The sequence below is a fragment of the Alosa alosa genome, chromosome 19 (assembly GCF_017589495.1).
Source record: "Alosa alosa isolate M-15738 ecotype Scorff River chromosome 19, AALO_Geno_1.1, whole genome shotgun sequence".
In the NCBI taxonomy this organism is placed as follows: Eukaryota; Metazoa; Chordata; class Actinopteri; order Clupeiformes; family Clupeidae; genus Alosa; species Alosa alosa.
The window spans coordinates 27,225,646-27,247,484 of NC_063207.1; the positions used below are offsets into that span (position 1 = coordinate 27,225,646).

The following is a 21,839-nucleotide window of genomic DNA, read 5'->3' on the forward strand; positions in this document are numbered from 1 at the left end:
AAATTAGCTTACGTAAGCTAGCAGGCTAACGGTATAAATTAGTTTTACGGCCGGCAGATATATCAGACCAGACGCTATTAATGGTTACAACAATGGCATAATCAGATAGTAAATTGTTTATTTCTAATCTGTAATCTGCAAATCTAAGCAAAATAAGATCACACAAATGACATTTTAAACAGATTCAGCAGCCATTACCGATGTCATCCGCCATGTTTGTTTACCTTTCACAGCTGTTTCAGACGTTGCCGCAAGGGATTATGGGTAGGAGGCAGCATGAAGTGTGCATCGATGCTGCCTTCAAAAATGACTGTTATCTGGGAATTCTAAGATATCTTAAAAGGCAGCAGAATTTGTTTTTTCGGTTTCGAACGGCACTTGCTGCCTTGCTCCCCAGTTAGATATCTTAAAAGGCAGCAACTTTACCCGTTTCGAACACACCCACTGTCTCAGGCTTTAAGCATACAATATGGCTGTATTAAGACTGCAGATCCTGTTCAACTGCTTCCTGTGCCCACAACTGTTTCAAATTAAAAGTCCCTTTAAACTATCCAACTTTTAAACTGTTCAACTGTTCAACTGTTATCAACTGTTCAACTGTTGTAACTGTCAGTCAACTATAACTCCCATCAACTGTATCCTCTGCCTTCAACTGTTTCATAATCATTCTATTAAGACTACACATTCTGTTCAACTGTTTCCTCTCTCCACAACTGTTTTCAAAATAAAAAGTCCCTCGCTACAATAATTCCCTATTAAATAATTTAACCATTTAAACTATCCACCTATTAAACTGTTCAGTCATTCCAACTATATTAAACCTCATCTACCTAGCAAATAATTTAACCATTTAAACTATCCACCTATTTAACTGCCCAGTCATTCCAACTATATTAAACCTCATCTACCTAGAAAATAACTTAACCTTTTAAACTATCCACCTATTTAACTTTTCAGTCATTCCAACTATATTAAACCTCGTCTTACCTAGTCAGTCATTCCAACTATATTAAAACTCATCTACCTAGCAAATAATTTAACCGTTTAAACTATCCACCTATTTAACTGTTCAGTCATTCCAACTATATTAAACCTCATCTACCTAGTTCAGTCATTCCAACTACATTAAACCTCATCTACCTAGCAAATAATTTAACCTTTTAAACCATCCACTTATTTAACTGTTCAGTCATTCCAACTATATTAAACCTCATCTACCTAGTTCAGTCATTCCAACTATATTAAACCTCATCTACCTAGTTCAGTCATTCCAACTATATTAAACCTCATCTACCTAGTTCAGTAATTCCAACTATATTAAACCTCATCATGTTGGTTGCCAATTAGCACATCATCTGTTTTAACAATATATTTCACACCATGTGTTTTGCATTTTCATGCACAAGTAATTCCCTGGAATTGCGTTTTCTAGTTTAAAATGGAATTTACATCCTGCATCCACAGCACAGAGGCAGGCTAACGAAACACGATTGTTGCAAACGTGTATATAATGGCAGCACCGGCGAAGTATGAAGAGAGCATGAGACTGTATGCTTAAAGCCTGAGAAACTGACAGTTGATCCAGATGGCCTGGCCACCTGGCAGAAGATTCTAATTGCTGTGATGTCATAAAGGCCAATGTTAAGTCTATGGGGAAATTTTAATAATTAATTAATAGTTTAAAGTATAAAAGTTACAAAGATGAAACATACATAGCACCTAAATAAGACCTACGTAACATAGTTTGAATGAAGTTTCTACGTTAAACGGTTGAAGCTGCATTAAACGCGTTAGAAGAAGAATAAGAAGCCTAGGAAGAACAGTACAGTGCATTTCCATGCACTGTAATAAGAAGCCTTGGAAGAACAGTACAGTGCATTTTCATGCACTGTAAAAAGAAGAAATCGGATAACAGTAGATTGCATTTTCGTGCACTCTAATGAGTACTAGGACAGGTATTGATCTAGATAGGCTATAGATAGATAACGAAGAAATCAAAATTGGTAATATTACTGGCTGTTTGACTGAATGACCTGTAGAATGCAATAATGCAAAAAAGTTCATGATAAAGCATGTGATTCCATCTACAACTCACCAACATCACTTTTTTGCAAAGCCCTTTTCTTCCGGTCTGACAACCACTGCAGCAAGAAAATATAAACAATGGTTAGTTCTGCGCAAAGCCATTGTAAATTCTTTGAGTATCAGCATGAGCCGTGTGTTGACATTGTAACTTAACATAACATTAGCTGGCACTCGAAAGACGTGGAAGCTAGTCAACACAGCTAACGTAGCATGTAAGTCTGATATTCATGAATAAAGTTTGAAGGTTTGAAATCTTCTGGTTTGAATGACAACGCTTATTTAAAAATTTCCTCATTTAACCCACATTTACGCCACTAACATATTACAGCACAATGCAGTACATAACATAACCCATGTCAGGCTAAAGCGTGTTACTGTTAGCTTGCTGCTGAACAGCATCTTACCTCAGGCAGTGATTTTCCATGGCTCAGATTGTAAATCTTCACGTCATTTACGGTGGATACCTGCATGGCTATATTTGTCAGAATCACACACAAACCATACTGTAATATCTAACTATTGTAAGAAATTGTATTGTTGGTTAACTACAGTGACTTCACTCATGCTTTCCACGTTGAGTCAACAACAGGATGTGATGTGCACTACAGTTGTGGGCCGTGTGAAACACTTAGCAGTAGCCCAAATAGTTCCGCAATTTCGCAAGCGGACAGGTCATTTTTCCAATTTGTCTGTTGTTGGGTGTCTGCGAGGCCCCCTCACAGGGGACACACACAGCAAGCATGTTTGTGCTGTGTAGCAGACATGTGGACTCGAGTCATGATTTTTGGACTTAAATACTATTCACTCGAGACTTGACTCGGACTTTGCCTCTTTGACTTGTAATGACTTGACATGTCTCGAGTCAAAAAATACATTTCCTGATCGTGGACCAGTCACCCCAGAGATGCTTTCACCTCGCGACGAAAAAACAAAACATAGTGGACACAAACAGGCAGTGAGAGCAGTGATCAGTGCTGCTGTTACCACCACACTCATCACGCACTGTGTGTAGGGCACCAAGAGACAGAGGAAGGACCAATATTAAATAAATATTAGCTTTACTGCAAACTGATTTGCATTCTTGTTAGAAAACGTTTACAATGTCAAAATGTATCAACAGCTTGTTACATAAAGATGATACTTTTCGGGTCCTCTCCATTAAGATCCAACTTGAACTTATGCTAGCCTAGTCTACTCCATTTAATTGAGAACGCGTCTCAGCGCGCACGAAAGGGAGAGAAATGTAGGCCTATGAAGGGAATGAAGGAAACAAAGACGAGATTAGAGGAAATTGCGGATTTATACTCACTACTGTTATAAACTGTGAAAGCCAGGGCATTTTGACATAGGCTGCACTCACTGTGATTACTCACTGGGCTTAAAGTGACAGTGCACCTTTTACAAATTAGTTAAACAGCATCACATGTATAGTATTTAAGAAATGAATATTTTAAAACAAAATTACTATGTCATTATTATCCTTTAAATAATATAGAAGTGTTTTACTTTTACCTTTGTGGTTACTCAGTAATTTTGTGATTTATGCTGTATTTAATATGCCATATATACGACGGCCAGACATGAAGAAAAATAATATTTTTGCCATGGCGAGATTAAACTCGACATGTTGACTTTAAAGTCGACATGTCGACATTAAACTCGACATTTCGAGAATAAAGTTGAAATATCATGTCGACTTTAATCTCGACGTGTCGACATTAAACTCAACATTTTGAGAATAAAGTTAGTTTGGAGAGAGAACGACCGCTCGGGACGATTGAAAGGGAGAACGAATAACATTGCCGTTTTCTTCGAGTGCAACAATGATTAGACATAGGCCTACATCATGTGGACAAAACATAAAACATATTAACCTCCGTTGCTCAGCCAAATACTTTCCTGTTATCACGGAGTTACAGGCGATAAATGCGACGGTCAAAAGTAGGCTAAACGTCATAACGATTTATTATTAATTTATTGTAGGCCTATTAGCCTATTAAAGAGTGTTTTTCATCTAAAAGTTCAACTTCGTGCTTATGCACTAGACAAGGTATAATAAGTGCTCTCCCCAATCCCAGACTTTCAACTTTATTCTCGAAATGTTGAGTTTAATGTCAACATGGCGACTTTAAAGTCGACATGACATTTCAACTTTATTCTCGAAATGTCGAGTTTAATGTCGACATGACATTTCAACTTTATTCTCGAAATGTCGACTTTAAAGTCAACATGTCGAGTTTAATCTCGCCATGGTAAAATATTTGTTGTCTTCATGTGTGGCCCTAATACTCCGTCGTACATATAAGAAGCTTAGTCTTTAGGGAGAAAATTTACTTTTTAATCGCAATTAATCTTGATTCATTCATTTCAAAATATGAAATTAAATAGTTTTTTTTTTTTTATCGTTTGACAGCCCTAATAAAAACGTAAAATATTTAACTGCAGCAATTTACTAATGTAGCCTATGTGACGATTCTTACCATTTATTGTAATTGTTAACCATGACCTTGGCTTCCCTTATGAGTGCCACTGACAGACAGCCTAATAAATTGTTTGCAGGCAAATCTGTGGCCTAACACAGTGAAATGCCATCAGTCAAATTATTACAGTGGACGCCGCAATTTGGAAAAGCAATATATATTTGCTGCTGTGCTGAGTGTCTTAGCTATCCGTTTCGTACAGATTACGGTATGCTCATGCGTATATTTCACAGGTATGTGCAGGCATATATCGTAAAAGATTTCAAGACAGAACCATTGAACATATTTTAATCTGTATTTAGAAAAAACCTACTGTAGATTAGATTGATGTGTTAAAATTATGATCGATAGTCTAATAATGGCATAATTAAGTGAAGAGTACCTGATGACTTGTTCAGGACTTGGACTTGGACTCGACTTGGCTTTGAGGTGACTTGGACTTGGACTCGACTTGCCCTTCTCCGTCTTTACTTGGGACTGACTTGGACTTGACTGCTAAGACTTGCCAAACAGTGACTTGGTCCCACCTCTGCTGTGTAGCCTACCCTCAATTTAGTTGTTTCCCCCATTAGGCTTCTTTACCTTTACCATGACAGGAATCTGGCAAAGACAGCTTCAAAATTGTGTTTAGGCCTACTGAGGGAATTCTGGATCTTTTTACAATTCCACAAATCAGAACATTTAACACACAGGTTTCTCCATAAAACAAATCCATCCAATGTAGGTAAACAAATCCATCATAATAAAGATACCTATTAAAGATAGGTTAGCCGAGGCTACTAACCTAAGTGAGGACACTTAATTACCATATTGTTAAGGTAGGGTAGGCATACAGTGCAATGCATCAAAGCTGACCATGAATTTCAGAAGCCTACACAATAGCATTCCTGAAAAGAATCATGGCACACGAAACACAACACATGGTTTCAACATAGAAACTGCTCCAGATACTTTATAGAGGAAAGACTTTGACTACGTTCAATTCTCATGCTCCCTCCCCTGTTAAAATAGCAATCTGAATGGGTGTGTTCAGATTCATGCAGCGATGGCTTAAAGCTAGGCTATATGAATATGAATGCACCCAATAAGATGGAGCCATAGCAATCAACAAGATAGCTTCCACCTGGAAGATGCATAGATGTTGGCCAATCAGAGCCATGTCAAGAATGTACATTTTGCTATCAAATTCTAGCATGCTCTGAAACCCAAATAGGAAAAACAAGCTGATTTTTCTTTTAAGCTTAAAAGAAAAATCAGCTTGTTTTTCCTATTTGGGTTTCAGAGCATTGTAAATCATCAGAAAAAAATGAGTCAAGGCATTTTTTCAATAAAAAAATGTCTCAGTGAATAAAATAACTAAAGTCTATGGCACGACACGAAGATGTGAGCAGGGCTGTGATATTTGCTGAATTGTGGTGTGTCAACAACAGTTATTTTACATACTCGACAGAACATATTTCTTGGCATCATTTTTGAACTGTGCCCTTCAGGTTTTCATCCTACTGATTCACTTGAGAAAGGCATCAGACAAATCCAGATTGAGATTTATTTTAACCATTGTGTTAAATCTAAATGTTAAATATCTACTTAAAAGGTAAACACACCAAAGATGAGAAAAATACAATATATGCACATTTACTAATCATTCTTTAAAAGTCATAATACAAAGTGAAGGTCTCTTGACATCTTAGCTTATTATGAAGATGCAAGATCCGTAACAGTATAGGCAAAATGTCAAGAATTAGCATTGACCCAAAATTGACCATTCTGTCTATTGTTTATCCTTGTGTGGAAGTGCATTTTAAATTTGGAATGATATTTTACTCAAGATTCCTTTCTATTGTTTTTATTGTGGTTCTACAAGCCTATTCTGTCCTCCTCAGAGTCACAGTCATGCTGTAAGGTTTGGGTGTCAAGGTCACACCAAAAACGGGAGTGAAGTCTGGATCTCCGGCATCCTCAGGCCAGGCAAACTTGAAGCGACGCAATAGAGTGACCATGATCAAGAAGAGTTCCATACGGGCCAAACCCTCACCAAGACAGACACGGGGACCTGCCACATGAGAATGCATAAATGTAGAGAAATGTTTGGAACGTTGATGGAGGGATGTTTGGAGATGTTTGAGTACACAGTCAGGACAAGTGTCTCCACATGCCTGTTAATCATATTCTCTGGCCTACTAATTAGCAAAAGTGAGCAGAAGTGAGTGTAGAGGATATTTTAGGGCATTATGACTCATGCATATTTTGCGTATCACATACTAGCATCTTACCAACAGAGAAGGGCATGAAGGCCTCAGGCTTCTCAAACTCTCCCTGTTCGTTTAGGAAGTTGGAAGGATTGAACTCATGAGGAAACTTCCATTGTCCCTCCTCACGCATGGCAGACCCCAGGTTAGGAACGATCAAAGTGCCCTGTGAGAGAAAGGAGATGAAACCATTTACCATTTCAGTTAAGTTCAGCTGCAGAGATATTTGAATACGATAAATGAAATGAGTTCAAATTGTTCCAGCCATCTTGCCTTAGGGATATGATACCCCAACAGCTCTGTGTCTTTAGTTGTGCAGTGGAACACGCTGAGAGGCACAGTGTTGGCGATACGCTGTGATTCATGGACAACAGCTTGAGTGTAAGGCATTCTGTGTCTGTCTTCAAAGCAGGCCTGGTCTTTGTCCTCCAGAACCTCCTCAATCTCTTGATAACATTTCTCTAAGGTAGCACAGAGACAGTTCACGGTGATCAAAGAGACTAATGCCTTTGTGATATCTGCATGAACTGTGACATAAGTAAAGTTGTTTCAAGAACAAACCCTGAATATCTGGATGAGTGGACAGATAAAGGAAAGCAGTGAGAAGAGTGTTGGAAGTGGTGTCTGTTCCAGCAAAATGTAGGTCCAGGATATACATCATAAGCTGTGGCTCTACAAATGTGGACCCATCTTCTCCTCTCTAGGCAGGAGTGGAAAGGTTTGATGAGAACCATGCAAATACAGATAACATGGAAAATGTTTTCCTGTGAGGGACCCTGTCATGATGCAAACCTTATCCATCTCATCCAGGTAACAGTCAATGAAATCCCGTGGCTGCCCTGGGATCCTGGTCTTCTTATGGTGATTGATTAAATCCATGCTCATTTTCTGTGCTATTGCAGCATTCTCAAAAGCCCTTTGGAAAGGCAGGGGCCAGCTCCTTACCATAGGAAAAGTGTCATAAACCTGCAGGAGAAGGAATATTTGGGTCAAATCTAAATCCCAAAGATGCCATGGTCATAAACATATTACATTGGAAAAAGACAGCATAACATGGTTACTAATACCGTACCATGGCCCAAGGTCCATTGGTAATCTTTGCATTCTCAGTGTAGAGCTTGATAAAAATCTTTAGGGCCTCGTCATTATACTCATAACGTGCTCCAAAGAGAACAGTGCAAATTATATTGGAGGCAGCATTGTGGAACATAGTCTGCGGGCTCATGGATTTTCCTGTAGAAACATTTAATCGATATCATCCATAACATTTTGCTAATTGTTTTAATATTTCAGATCATTTTGAAAATATCAAAGTAAAACGAATATGCCAAAACAAGACTTGTACAACTAAATATTACTCATACCAACACTTTGGTCCAATTCTGCAATAACATAAGAAAGCTCTCCGTAGATTCTTTCTTCCATTGACTGCTTCCCCAAACCAAAGTTCCTCAGGGTCATCAGTGCAAAGCGCCTGTGGTCCCTCCAGCTGGACCCATAGTCTACCAGAATCACACCTACAGAGCAGAAGTAAAGTGTTTAATCAATCCAGTGCAGTTTTGTTTTTATTTGCTACTGGGCTTCCCCAGTTGCAGAGTATTTTTCATAAATGTCGTAAATATCACTCTAGTAACCTTCCCGCTGGATATGGTAAACTGGTACACTCTAAAAACAGATTAGTTGGATTAACCATGATATCAATCAATTTTAACCAATGTCATCGTGTAATATGTGTCCGAATAACAAATTAGTTAGATTGACAAATTGGACTTTAGTTAAGTTTTTAACCAATTTTCATCAGTTGACAAATTAACCTATCCCACTAGGTTGCACTAACCAATTAGATTGTGTATTAAGTGTCCAACTAACTATTAGTCAAATTGACAAATCTGACTTAGTTAAATGTTAACCAATTTTCATTAGTTGACAAATTAACCAATCTAACTAGGTTGTTTTAACCATTAGATTGTGTAATATGTGTCCGACTAACATATTAGTCAAGCAGATTGGTTAAATTTTCAACCAATTTTTCTCAGTTGAAAAATTAACCAATATAACTAGATTGTTTTAACCATTAGATCGTGTAATATGTGTCCGACTAACATATTAGTTAAGCAGATTGGTTAAATTTTCAACCAATTTTTCTCAGTTGAAAAATTAACCAATATAACTAGATTGTTTTAACCATTAGATCGTGTAATATGTGTCCGACTAACATATTAGTTAAGCAGATTGGTTAAATTTTCAACCAATTTTTCTCAGTTGTAAAATTAACCAATATAACTAGGCTGTATTAACCAACAAACTGATAACTAAATAGTTTCTTGACAAATAACCAATGACTTAAGGTATTTTAAACAAGTTTACTGTTTAAAGACAACCAGCAACAAAACAACCCACCCATACACATATTCACCCACCAAAACGAAACAAAAAGCATACAGGCTAATATACATAAGCATACATACAGGTGTAGTCACATACATTTAAACGCATAACCATGATCAAACTGGCATGGTGTTGCCCTCATCTGATATGAACTCAACGGATTTACACACAAACACATACATTACAGCACACACCCATACATATATAAATATTCACCCACCTAAAACAAAACAAAAAGTGTACAGGCTAACACATAACCATGAGCAAACTGGTGCACAATCAGAGCACAAGTTGTACACACACACACACCCACCACTCATACACTCCCACACACATACATACTCACACGCATACCCTCACATGCACACTCATACACACACAGGTAAACACGTTCACATACACTGCCGAGTTGTTCCTTGTTTCAGGCATTCCTCATTCTTGGATTTTAGAAGGCCGGCTATATCTGTTGCAGGCTGGAGCGACAAAAAAAAAACAAAAAAACAAAATATGAATATAAAAGAAAGTAAGCATATATTACAATTGACCGTGTCCATGAATATAATTAAGGTGCTCTAAGCGATGTTTATAAGCGAAAACATTTTTGTCACATAAAACAAATATCACCTGACCATCAACTAGCTGCCTGTCCCCTGAATACACTGTAAAAAAAGCGCGGTCTCTGGACAGCCCAGGCTCCAAACATGGCCAACAAAAACAGCCTGGTCCAGCCTGGACCATGAAACATAACATATTGTTCCAGCCAATCACTGATGAGATGCACGTTCAGGAGAGTTTCAGTTGCATGGGAGGGAAGGGGAGCGAGGGGTGAGCTAGCTCTCTGTTTCCTTTGAATGTCAACAGAAGTGACGTTACCGAACATCGCTTAGAGCACCTTTAATGCAAACTACTCAGCTTGTGTGACAAATAAAAGCAACCCCACACTAGCAGCTTAGAAGTCAGGTGCGATAGTTAGAAGTAATGCAGATGTGCACTATATACACACCACCAATATGTGACCCTGCAAGGGGAAACCAGTCGCTTTGGTAGTTATTGTGCTTACATGAACAACCATACACTAAGCTTTCCAACGATATGTATATCGAGGGTATTGCAAAAAGTATCACTAAGATAACCGCATCCAAAGTTGGCGTGGTTCTCCTGTTACGATATGCCAGAAGAGGAGAAAATCACCTTTTTAAGTAAATTGTCACGTGCGATAGTGTGAGGGCACAGCTAGTATTAGCCTTACAGTAGCGTGACTTTGAAGCGGATGACTGACTATGTGCAGTTTCATCAACCGAGTGAGTGTCTTTTTCTGCCCCCTAGTTAATACCTGAGACGGTCATAAGGTGTCACTATATAATATAATTAATGTATTTCGGGGGAAGTAAGGGGAGAGGAAGTCTGTGAGACACAGATTGTGTATAGGCTTTTAAAATGCGCTAGGCCTACGTCAATGGAAAAACGTCCCTAAAATGACGCCAGGATATTTCTAAAAGTTCGTGCTTTTGACCGTTCGTGCCCTGAAAGGCAAGTCTTTCACATTCATATTCGGTTACATCTGCCAAGAATGATGGAAAGAGCTGACACATTGAGTAACGAGTAATGAGTAATGAGTAAATTTTAGCTCTACCGTAAAACCTTATAGCGGCGTGGACAGAGAGAATGACTGCTAATGTGTTGAATCTTCACCTAAATAAAGTCAGGGTTTAACAGTCTAAATCAGTGGTCTCCCAGCGCACCTTCTAAAAATAGCCAACAGGTCGCCTGCAGATCACGCTCTAAAAACACCCTCCATTGTGAAGTTTTCAATAGATATTTAAGTCTAGACCAGAACCATTTTAAGAATGTATATGGCCATACATCTATAACATTAAATTGATATTGGTGATACCTTACAAATTGTAGCTGCGTTAAATTTTAGCCTTTGGCTCCAAATCCGTTTCACATTCAATCTTTAAAGGGGAACTTGGCAACTATTTCAACGTAATAAACCCGTTTAGAAATCATTTGGATGGTTAAATGACCTGTTCCGGTGAAAATGGTGACTTTCCCCGCTGCGTCTAGCGTCCCCAGGCGGAAAACCAACCTTGCAACATTGAGACTACCGTCCCGGAAAGAGAAGTGAGAAACAAGAAACTCGTTTTAAATCGTGTTTCTTACCTTGTAACATCCACATAGTTCTGCCAAACTTATGCTAACCGTTTGCTAGCTTGTAAACAAATCCATGTGCTTTATGGACCCTATGGTACCTTTTCCCACAGTTTGAAATAGCATAATGCACAATTTCTCCAGCAGAGGGGGAAATCCTGCCAAGTTTCCCTTTAAACAACAACGGAAGCGGAGCGCATACACGCTGCTTGCATTCGACAGCATACAGTCTACACTTTCATATTGTGAACAAATTTCACGGATAAACATACGTTTTGACTGTTAAAGCAACACCAAATAACTTTCCCTCTGCACGCACGCTATTTGTTTATCCAGCACCGGCTTTGCAAATAACGATGTCCACAGACAAGGTAGAATATGTTAGAATATGTTGCACGATTTATGAAAGTACGATATATTGCGACATCAGATGCAAGTCAAATTTGTAGTTTCTTATGTCTTGAACCATCGAACTACAGACCGGTACCCGATCTGGCAAACTTACATAGATGCGGTTATAGCCGATAGAGGTCCATAAAGTTTAATGCAGAAGTGCCGTTCACCCTGTTACAAGTTGATGAACCACTGAAACGATTTTGGAAACATTATTTTAAGGTACAAAAAACTCTTTGGTGTTGCTCTAAACCCTGACTTTATTTAGGTGAAGATTAAACACAGTTAGCAGTCATTCCATTTGTCCACGCCGCTATAAGGTTTTACAGTAGAGCTAAAATTTACTCATTAGGCTACTCGTTACTCAATGTGTAAGCTCTCTATCGTTCTTGGCAGATGTAACCGAATATGAATGTGAAAGACTTGCCTTTCAGGGCACGAACGGTCAAAAGCACGAACTTTTAGAAATATCCTGGCGTCATTTTACGGACCAGGAGAAGTTTTCCATTAACGTAGCACATTTTAAAAGTGGGCCTATAGCCTGCACAATCTGTGTACACAGAACTTCTTCTCCCCTTACTTCCCCCGAAATACATTAATTCTATTCTATAGTGACACCTTATGACCGTCCCAGGTATGAACTAGGGGGAAGAAAAAGACACTCACTCGGTTGATAAAACTGGACATAGTCAGTCATCCGCTTCAAAGTCACACTACTGTAAGGCTAATAATTGCTGTGTCCTCACATTATCGCACGTGACAATTTACTTAAAAAGGTGATTTTCTCCTCTTCTGGCGTAATGTGACAGGAGAACCATGCCAACTTTGGATGCGGTTATCTTAGCGATACTTTTTGCAATACCCTCGATATACATATCGATGGAAAGCTTAGTCAATGGCCGTTCATGTGAGCACATTAACTTAATTTTGTAAATTTTACCAAAACGACTGGTATCGCCTTGCAGGGTCACATTTCACAGTGACCCTACACTTCTGAGCAGTAGTATGTCTGTGTGATATCATACCTTATCGCAACATTGCCTGCAGCAGCACTTGCCTTCTTGCTTACACGACCTTAACATAGATCATCCCCCATCGGACTTGCAAAAGCAGGCTGGGACTGCTGGGTGGCACCTAAAAAAAAATAAAACACCATTTGCCATACATCTGGTTATTGTTGATTAAGATAAAAATCATAGCATTAAAAAAATAAGGAAAGGTAAGTCAATCTGGTGTACAAAAATAAATTATAAATACCTTCTGAAGGCACACTTGCCACCATCACCATCTATGTTAATTCTTGATATCAGTTTATTTGTGAGGACTCTGTCAATAAAAGATAGGATTAAACCAAATTATGCATGCTGTACAATAAATTGAGTTGCTGTACAATTTTTTAAATAATGATTATGATCAGTTTGGCAGATATTCACTGCTCACATTACCACCAACACAATGGTAAACGTGGCTAAATTGCAAAATTCAAGACCATTTTAAGTAGCTGCAATAATCATGATTAGTTTCTGTATTAAAGGTTGTATCAGCGATAGCTAGCTCGCTACTCTCTCCCCCTCACTCCCGTACAATTAAAACTCTCCTAAACGCGCATCTTGTCAGTTATTGGTTGAAACACTTTATTTTGCCTTTGAGTGTTTGCCAACCCTTGTTGGTAGCAATTGTTTTTGTGTACAGATCTCAGAGCCTAGGCTGCCTACAGAGACGCATTTTTTTTGATGGCCTGCTTATGGGGCAGACAGCTAGCAGATCGTTAGGAAAGATTAGATGAATGTGATCATTTATGTTTGGGCCTTTTTTGGGCCTGAAATCGCTGATACAACCTTTAATGCATTACATAGCACATATGTCAAACATGCACAATAACATACCCCAAAGCCCTCACCATGGAAAAAATATATATTCAAAACACAAACACTTACACTGCGTTGAAGGCAGCAGCGATGGCTACTAGACATCATCAAGCAGCAGGTAGTGCCATCAGGACAGACCAACTTTGACCTAGACAGTTGATGGAGCACACATAGCAACAGACACATAAAAACAGGGGATAAACTAAACACAGTTACAGACACAAATACATCCTCAAATACTTTTTTGTTTACTTCTATACTATTTGGTAAAGTTGCAAGCATAGTCTACAATGAAAGTAATGAGCGGTATGAAATTATGATTTATTTATGTATTTTTGGACAACGTAGGCTACCGGTAAGTAAAGCGGGAGATGTGTGTTGCTTATACTGTAAGCTGCAAAGCGCTGTGTGAAACACTAGAAAGGGTGTGTCGCGGTTCTGCCTTTTCACACCGCGACACAGGTTCGTGGATATGAGTATTGCGATTTAGGTTTCAAATTGCATATCGTTACAGCCCTAATGTAATTCTACGTGTATGTGTGTGTGTGTCTCTACCTGATGAGTGAACTCTCTTGCGGGCGTCCGTATGGAAGTGGCACACATTTGGAATATTCCAGAATGCACTCAGCATTCTCAGGGAAGCAGTCCTCATAACACACAGTCTGTAAACAGAGGGAACAGAAGGAGACTAAGATTAACAAATTAAAAAACACACAGAACATGAAAAGACCATCACTGAAGCACTGCTACACTCACATGCATGTTAAGTAAACACATGTCTCAGAGCAAGTACCCCCCCCCCACACACACACACCCCAAGTTAGCAAGGTAACGTTAACAACTTTCATCTGTGTCTCATGGTAATAGACATGTAAAGACACTTTAAATGTAGCAGCTAGCTAAGTTAGCTAGAGCTAACCTACTTGTGCCAGATATTTCATTCAAACTAAAACTCTATTCATAACGACATCTCAGACAGAATTATTGCTAGATATGATATTAACACATCATTCAACACAGATATTCCACATAATGGTGAAGTTAGTTACTGGAAAAGCTAACATTCACAGCTAACATCGCTAACGTTAGTTAGATGTTAGCTCATTGCTAGCTAATTCTAACATATTTGGTTAACATTCCATTATGAAAACAATAAAAGCTATATTTCTAATAAATTCCCGTTTTCAATTGACATACAAAGTACTTTAATTCTTACCTTGAATGATAAGGACAGGCAGAGTTTGAACAGCTTACACATGTAGTCAGCTGCATGACAGAAAAGTGACAGTTGAAGTCACTGGTGGCTGGAGTTGAAATGTCAGTCAGGGGTGGGGGATGGGAATTGCTGTGTGTGCGCATGCGCTTATCAAGAGCGTTAAACACAATCGTAGCCTATGTGAAAATTATTAACTTGTTGCCATTTTAGACTGTTACATTGAAATGGCTACTAAACTGATTGATAGAAGTGTCCAAACAATAGTAACATTAGCCTAGTGGGCTATTATTACTACTATTATGATTATTATGGTTCTCATATGGTGTGACGTCAATTTCAGATCAATTTGACTGATTTAACATTAATCATATTGACCCAAGTTTTATAGTGACTACATGTCCCTGTTGAACCTCTTTACAATCACAAGCAAGCCAGCTTGTAAAGCTAAAATAGTATGAAATTATGCTCAACATGTTGGTCAAAGCCTTGACTAATTCTTGACATCAAATTGACATCAAGGTGCCCGCTGGGTAGGGTATAGCCTACACTTTTTAGGACTAGCCTATACAGGCTGCAACTTCACATGAAAAAAAGTTCACTTCCCCTCAAATAGAAGACACAATTCAAGCAAGTGGTCCACACAAAATGCACCGCACTGGTGCATCTGCCAATTTAAGACCTAAATAAATATAGGCTATTTAATATAGGCTATTTGGTTTGTGAACCACTCCGCTTCAGTCAAGGGCTCGATGGGAGCATGACACAGTCCAAACTGCAGGATCCCCCTGGGGAATGCAAGGGGCTGAAGGCATTGAGCGCCTTTAAGAAAACTATGTATAAGTCTATGTGAATCAACAGTCAAATCCTCCACTTAGATAGATAGATAGATAGATACTTTATTGATCCCCAAGGGGAAATAAAAAAAAAAAAAAAACATTAAACTTTAACATGCTATGCAGAAATGGCAGCCATGTACACAGGACCTATAGGCCTAGCCTACTTTCACAGAGGGGGCCTTACCCTAATCAAGAAAATTCTGTCATAATTTCAATATAGCCTAACAAAGGCAAAGTGTAGGCAAAACTCCTGAAGCTTCACAAATACAGGCTAGGCCTATTTTATATTTTAAATGTTAGACTTCAAAGACCCCACAGAAACCCTGGATATGGTACATTCAATGTAAACCGATAACTCTTGGTTAAATTAACAGATAGCTGGTTAAACAATAATATTTGTTATTTCATTTTCTTAAAGTGAGTGCTGACCAATTAAATTGGTTGTTGAGGAAAAAAAATCCATGAACAAATGAGATTGGTTAATGGATAACCTATGTGTCTTAGTTAAATTAACCAATATTTGCTTAACTAATGATGTTGGTTAATGAATAACTAATGTATTGGTTTAATAATTACCAATATGTTTGTTAAATTAACTAATATATGCTTAACCAACGATATTAGTTGTTTTTTTAACCAATCTGTTTTTAGAGTGTAAAAGCACATTACAACATAGTGTAGAAATGAATGGTCTTTTATCAGTATGTTTCCTTAACTGGACCTTATGTAACTGCATTGTTGTAATGTTTGCCCGTGGTCTTCCAGTCAAGCTATTTGAACATTAGACATCATGGACCACATTCAGTTTTAACAACAGTGCTGCCTTGGTGTTTCTGAATAACCTGGTAAACAAAACCTTTTCTTCTCGTCCACTACAAAAATACACTTTCTCAGAAATAGGTCTATTTGAGACGTACCCTATATCCTGTTTGAAAACAGTGGATACATTACATACAATGTTTCATGTATGATGTAACTATGCATCATAGTTGCTTCCCTATGTCACATCTATTTATCATAAGGGAGGAGTTGTTTCAACAAGTTGTAAATATTTACAACTATAGTTATAAGTGTTAAACAGCACAATATAATCTTACATAGTTGAAAAGCTAGCTATAATGATAAATATGGTTTATGGTGTTTACCTCGGCCTTGTGTAATATCGTTGACCATGAGGCCTTGAGGTCGCCCAGCAAAATCTACACCTTTCGTCACCAGAGCCTCCTTTATTGCCTCCACTCCATGCAGGAAAACGGCCGGCCTTGAGCCAATGAACACACTAAAAATCTTACCATATTTGTCTGACATCTACTGGCATGAAAAACAAAATACAATCTGTGAATGTTTGTATGGTGTAGTGCAGCACATGCATATCTACACATACACACACAGGTCTCACGAAGATAGTTATTTTACAAGATGTACTGTGCATAGACCCCAACTCCCAGTATAGCCTATTCTGTATTGACATAAATAGAATAATATGACTGAAGATCTTATTCATGATGGAGATCAAGTTTCATATTCATGAAGATCAAATGAATTTACACTTGTTAGGAAAGAGATAAAAGACTACTATCTATAGAGACCTGTAAATCCGTCTACAGTATGTCTTCCACTGAATCTGCCTCAAAAATGAGTTTAAACATTGCTAATATCTCAAGACTAACTTCCCAATCTAAATCTCTATATCCTGACAAACCTCTCTGAAAAATGGAGCAAAGTTCATGGCAAGACACTGGAAATGAATCATATTTTACCCGCTGTAGATCATTTAGTGGGTTGAGCACGCTGAACTCCAGCAGGTTCCCAAAGAAAGGCAGGGGCCGGGGACCAGGAGGGAACTTGTTTGGCCTGCGAGTCCTGAGCTGAACAAGGACCAGGCACACACAGATCCACAGCAGAATCAAAGCAGCCCACATGATGACTGTTGGCCTACTACTCTGTGCTCTTAACTTTAAACTCTGAGATAAATAGCGAGCACAGCCCGCCCACTTAGTGTGTGTGTGTGTGTGTGTGTGTGTGTGTGTGTGTGTGTGTGTGTGAGAGAGAGAGAGAGAGAGAGAGTGTGTGAGTGTGTGTGAGAGAGAGTGAGTGAGAGAATGAGAGAAAGAGACCTGTGGCGAGTCAGTTTTGATAAACAAAATTAAGTTTAGTTCAACAAATGTAGTAAATCATTTTGTTTTGGACCGAATAAAATTCTATAACCACAACTTAATACTGAGGCCAAGATTAGGATACAATAATTTTTGCAAGCCATCTAAGAATACATAGTACCTCATTACTATACCTAGCTATTAAAATTAGACCAAATTATAAACAAATAATAAGCACAACTGTAACCTTATACAAATATTTTAAAATTAGATGCATCCAAAAAGCCTTTCAGATAAAATAAGATAAGAAATAAGATAAGACTTTATTTAATCCCACACTGGGGAAATGAACAGCCATGGAAGATGGATCCAGCAATAGTAAGAATAAGCAGCAGAAATATTAAACAATATAAAAATTGAAAGAATAGAATAGTTAGCCTGACAAGCCAGACCCACATTAAAATGTAGGGTCTGGGCACTCACCGTTCGCAGTGCTCAGTCCGAGGGGCGGGATAATCGGTTGTCTTTCAAATTTCCTCTGCACGCAATAGGACAGCGCTGAGTCCCATGCGTTTTTTCACCAGCGGAGCTAGTTGGCTAGTTCAAACTTTTGTCAACTTAAAACAAGCTTAACTCGTGTCACACTGTTAGCCAAAAGCAACATCCATCTTCTTTGTTTTCAAGTAGCAGGGAATTCAAGCCAAACCGTTGCAACTCTGCCATCAATCATTATGTTAAGCTCGCCTAACGACTCTATACACGATTTGATTGGCCTGATAGAAGTTTAATTTTTCGAGCTCACAAGCCAACGGAGAGTTGCTAGACTAGCCCTGGAAGCAAATGTAATTTGCTGCCGCTAGAGTGCGTCTAGATTTCTAGGCTATAGAATAGTGCAAACAGAGCCTAAATAATAACAGTGCAGTGCTTTATGATAGTGGTGATATAGAGCCTAAACAATAACAGTGCAGCGCTTCATGACAGTATTATAATAACAGTGCAGTGCTTCATGACAGTATTATAATAACAGTGCAGCGAGTGCAGTGCTTCATGACAGTATTATAATAACAGTGCAGTGCTTCATGACAGTCATGTTATAGAGCCTAATGGCAGATGGAATGAAAGACCTGCAGTAGCGTTCCTTTTTGCAAGATGTGTCAGCAGCCAACGACAGCGCTCCTAGCCAGCTTATTTAACCTATTTCTGTCCCTCTCAGAGCTCCCACTACCCCAACAGACCACTGCGTAAAGAATTGCAGACGCTACAACTGTGTAATAAAACGTCCTTAACAGTGACCTGCAGACACCGAGGGACTTCAGTCTTCTCAGCAGATGGAGACCACTTTGGCCCTTCTTGTATAGGGCATCTGTGTTGTGTGTCCAGTCCAGTCTATTGTTAAGGTGAACACCCAGGTATTTGTAGACTGATACCACCTCAATATCCGCTCCCAGTATGCTCAATGGTGCAAATGATCTCTTTAGTCTTACTGGTATTCATCCGAAGGTAGATTCCTCCACACTATTCGACAAAGTTGGCGATGACCTCCCTATATTCCAGATCATTCCCCTTTGTCACACAGCCAACAATGGCTGTGTCATCAGAGAACTTCTGGAGGTGACAGCTGTCTGTGTTGTATCCGAAGTCTGATGTCTACAGAGTGAAGCGAAAGGGGGAGAGTACTGTATCTTATGGGGCCCCTGTTCTGTAGATACAACATCCGACTCACAGCCACGTAGTCTCACATACTGCAGTCTGTTAGTGAGGTAGTCAGTGATCCATGCAGTGAGGTGGCAGTCTACCCCAGCTCTTTCCAGATTCACTGGCTGAATCGTGTTGAAAGTAAAAGTAAAAAAAAAAAATGACTCCCAGTGTTCTCCAGGTGAGGGAGGGACCGGTGGAGCAGGAAGATGATCGTGTCCTCCACACCAACACCTGGTTGGTACGTGGACTGGAGTGGGTCCATCTTACTGCTCATCAGGCACTGAAGGTGGTTTAGAACAATCCTGTCAGGGCTACCAGCCTGAAATGGTTAGGCCCCTAGGGTGAGCTGTCTTGGGGACAGGAACCACACAGGAGGTCTTCCAGAGCATTGGTACTTTCTCCAGCCTGAGGCTAAGGTTGAAAGACCCCGCAGAGTTGATTTGCACAGCCCCTTTAGAGAGACTACATGGGTAGAATAGATCTTTTTTGCTTACAGGGTTTCATGGCAACTGAGGTAGAGTGGAAAAAAATGCTATTCTCTGAAAGTCTCTGCTCTGAGTGCAACAGAGTGTGTGTGTGTGAGAGAGGAAAATGAGTAGCTGAAACTCTTGGAAGTCCAGTGACCAGAGAAGTTTATTTTGTTGATCAAAGAACTTTGGATGTTTTTCCTACATGAAACGATGATGTGTAGAATACCATCATTTTTCCAGTCAAAAATATTTTCCTCAAAATAGTTGGGTTTCCTTTATTTTGAGTGTACAGAGTAAAGACAAAAAGTAAAAAGTAAAGACAAGTGTCAGTTGAGTGGGCAACTGTGATGGATAGGCAGAAAATATTCCCAATAATAAAAGATAATCTATAGCCTACAGTATTTGATATGTTTTGATGATGAAATGAAATGCCCACAACAACCACAAGCATGGTGCAAGATTTGATTTGGTGCAAGATTTGATGTTTACTCATGACATTTATTAGAATTGATGTTTACTCATGCCATTTAGTAGCTTGGCTACTAGCTTTATTAACATTTTTGTTTGTTGTCAAGTCATGCAACTTGATTATTTTATTCTTCTTAACATCTAGTTTAGGTTGTGGAATATAGTTTCATCTTGTTTTAAACACTCGTGGGCCAACTGATATCAGGGATTCCTATAAGGAAGACAACTGGCTGAAGGATGAATGCCTCGGTCGGGAGGAGGCCCTAATGAAGCATCCAGCCATGTCATGTTTTGGAGCAAGGGTTTCTGTATTACTGAATGTATCACTGGGTTTCGGTTACTGAATGTATCGTGGAGAGCATGCAAAAATGCATTAGTATTAATGATTCCCATTGCATGGATTGTTTGTGGTTTTCCATTACCATGTGTTTTGCCTCAATGGGATGGAAACGTATGCAGAGCCACACGTCATCCTGTCTTGCTAAAAATCAGTAAGGTTTCAACTGTCTGTATGCAAGTTGTCTGCAGTAGAAGCACTCAAAAGTCGCAACGCTGTCACCAGGCATCTTTGTAGCAGTTAGTTCTTGTCATTTGGAAGCCTAGACTATGATGTAGTGCAATTTTGCACATGTTGTTGATCAGATCATATGTGATGGTTGGTGCTGAGTTTTGGTGAATACACAGAAGTAGGGGTGGGCGATATATATCGTCTGCGATAATATCGTGATTGTTGTTTTAACGATGTGCAAATTGACATTATCGAGTATTTAAATTACTTGGGGAAAAAAACACTTGAAATCACGCACTGCAGACTCATACATTCCCAGGAGGTAGGTTATGCGGGAGAAGTGCAGCAGAGCAAGTGTCACGTGATCACTAGTGGGTCACAACGTTGTCCCACGCAGCCTAATGTTTATTTTGTGCAGCAAGAGTAGCCTACTTGGGATTTTATGCTGCTACTTCTGTTCAAGTAGCATTGATGAGACAGTCATGTTTTTTTCTTACACGGTATTATATGTAGAGAAAACAATAGCCTTTGAGTATTTTAATAGTCAGTTGTAAACAAATAACTATTCTCATGTAACTCTTTTGTAAATGGACTGAAGTTCGCTCTAAATATCTACGTTTACCGATTATGCTAACCGTTAGCATCTCTATGGGATTTCTCATTTACATTAGCCATAAGCTAACGCATTAGTTTCTATTCTGTAACTTGGAATGCTAGCCTACGTGATTGCTCTAAAACAAAACATAGAAGGAAATAACTGAGATGTAGGCTACTCTGTTGGTCTGCTCTTAGTTTTACATTGAATCCTATGTAAAGGTTTGAAAGGAACTTCAGCTTCAGACTTTCTCTTGGGAAACTGTTAGGCCTATTCATCTTCTCTAATGTAGCTGGCGAGACCATTGCCACACACACAAGTGGGGGCAGAATTGGAAA

General features: G+C 39.0%; 2 protein-coding genes across 4 annotated transcripts in view; both read right to left on the reverse strand.

Moving 5' to 3' along the window:
* The window catches only part of nol10 (nucleolar protein 10), a 29,555-nt gene extending 26,682 nt beyond the window's left edge, over window positions 1-2,873 (reverse strand). The window contains exons 1-2 of the mRNA XM_048228566.1: window positions 2,490-2,873; window positions 2,096-2,141 (exon numbers count right to left, since the gene is read on the reverse strand). Of these exons, the coding sequence (XP_048084523.1) occupies window positions 2,096-2,141; window positions 2,490-2,555 (112 nt within the window). The 5' untranslated portion in view covers window positions 2,556-2,873. The remainder of the gene's footprint in view (window positions 1-2,095; window positions 2,142-2,489) is intronic.
* Window positions 2,874-6,399: 3,526 nt separating this feature from the next.
* On the reverse strand, window positions 6,400-17,626 carry LOC125284277 (cytochrome P450 2F2-like). 3 transcript variants are annotated; one of them, XM_048228164.1, is made up of 13 exons: window positions 14,831-15,733; window positions 14,170-14,276; window positions 13,684-13,762; window positions 13,004-13,072; window positions 12,772-12,880; window positions 9,603-9,675; window positions 8,179-8,331; window positions 7,887-8,047; window positions 7,607-7,780; window positions 7,376-7,514; window positions 7,088-7,275; window positions 6,839-6,980; window positions 6,400-6,618 (listed from the first exon to the last, which is right to left on the reverse strand). In XM_048228164.1, the coding sequence occupies exons 5-13, from the start codon at window positions 12,826-12,828 to the stop codon at window positions 6,431-6,433; spliced, it is 1,275 nt and encodes a 424-aa protein (XP_048084121.1). In that variant the 5' UTR covers window positions 12,829-12,880; window positions 13,004-13,072; window positions 13,684-13,762; window positions 14,170-14,276; window positions 14,831-15,733; the 3' UTR covers window positions 6,400-6,430. The 3 variants fall into 3 exon arrangements, with proteins under 3 accessions (XP_048084121.1, XP_048084122.1, XP_048084120.1); XM_048228165.1 differs by lacking the exons at window positions 13,004-13,072; window positions 13,684-13,762 and having other exon boundaries at window positions 12,772-12,869; window positions 14,831-15,734; XM_048228163.1 differs by lacking the exons at window positions 9,603-9,675; window positions 12,772-12,880; window positions 13,004-13,072; ... (1 more) ...; window positions 14,170-14,276; window positions 14,831-15,733 and adding exons at window positions 16,812-16,974; window positions 17,427-17,626.
* Window positions 17,627-21,839: the final 4,213 nt, after the last annotated feature.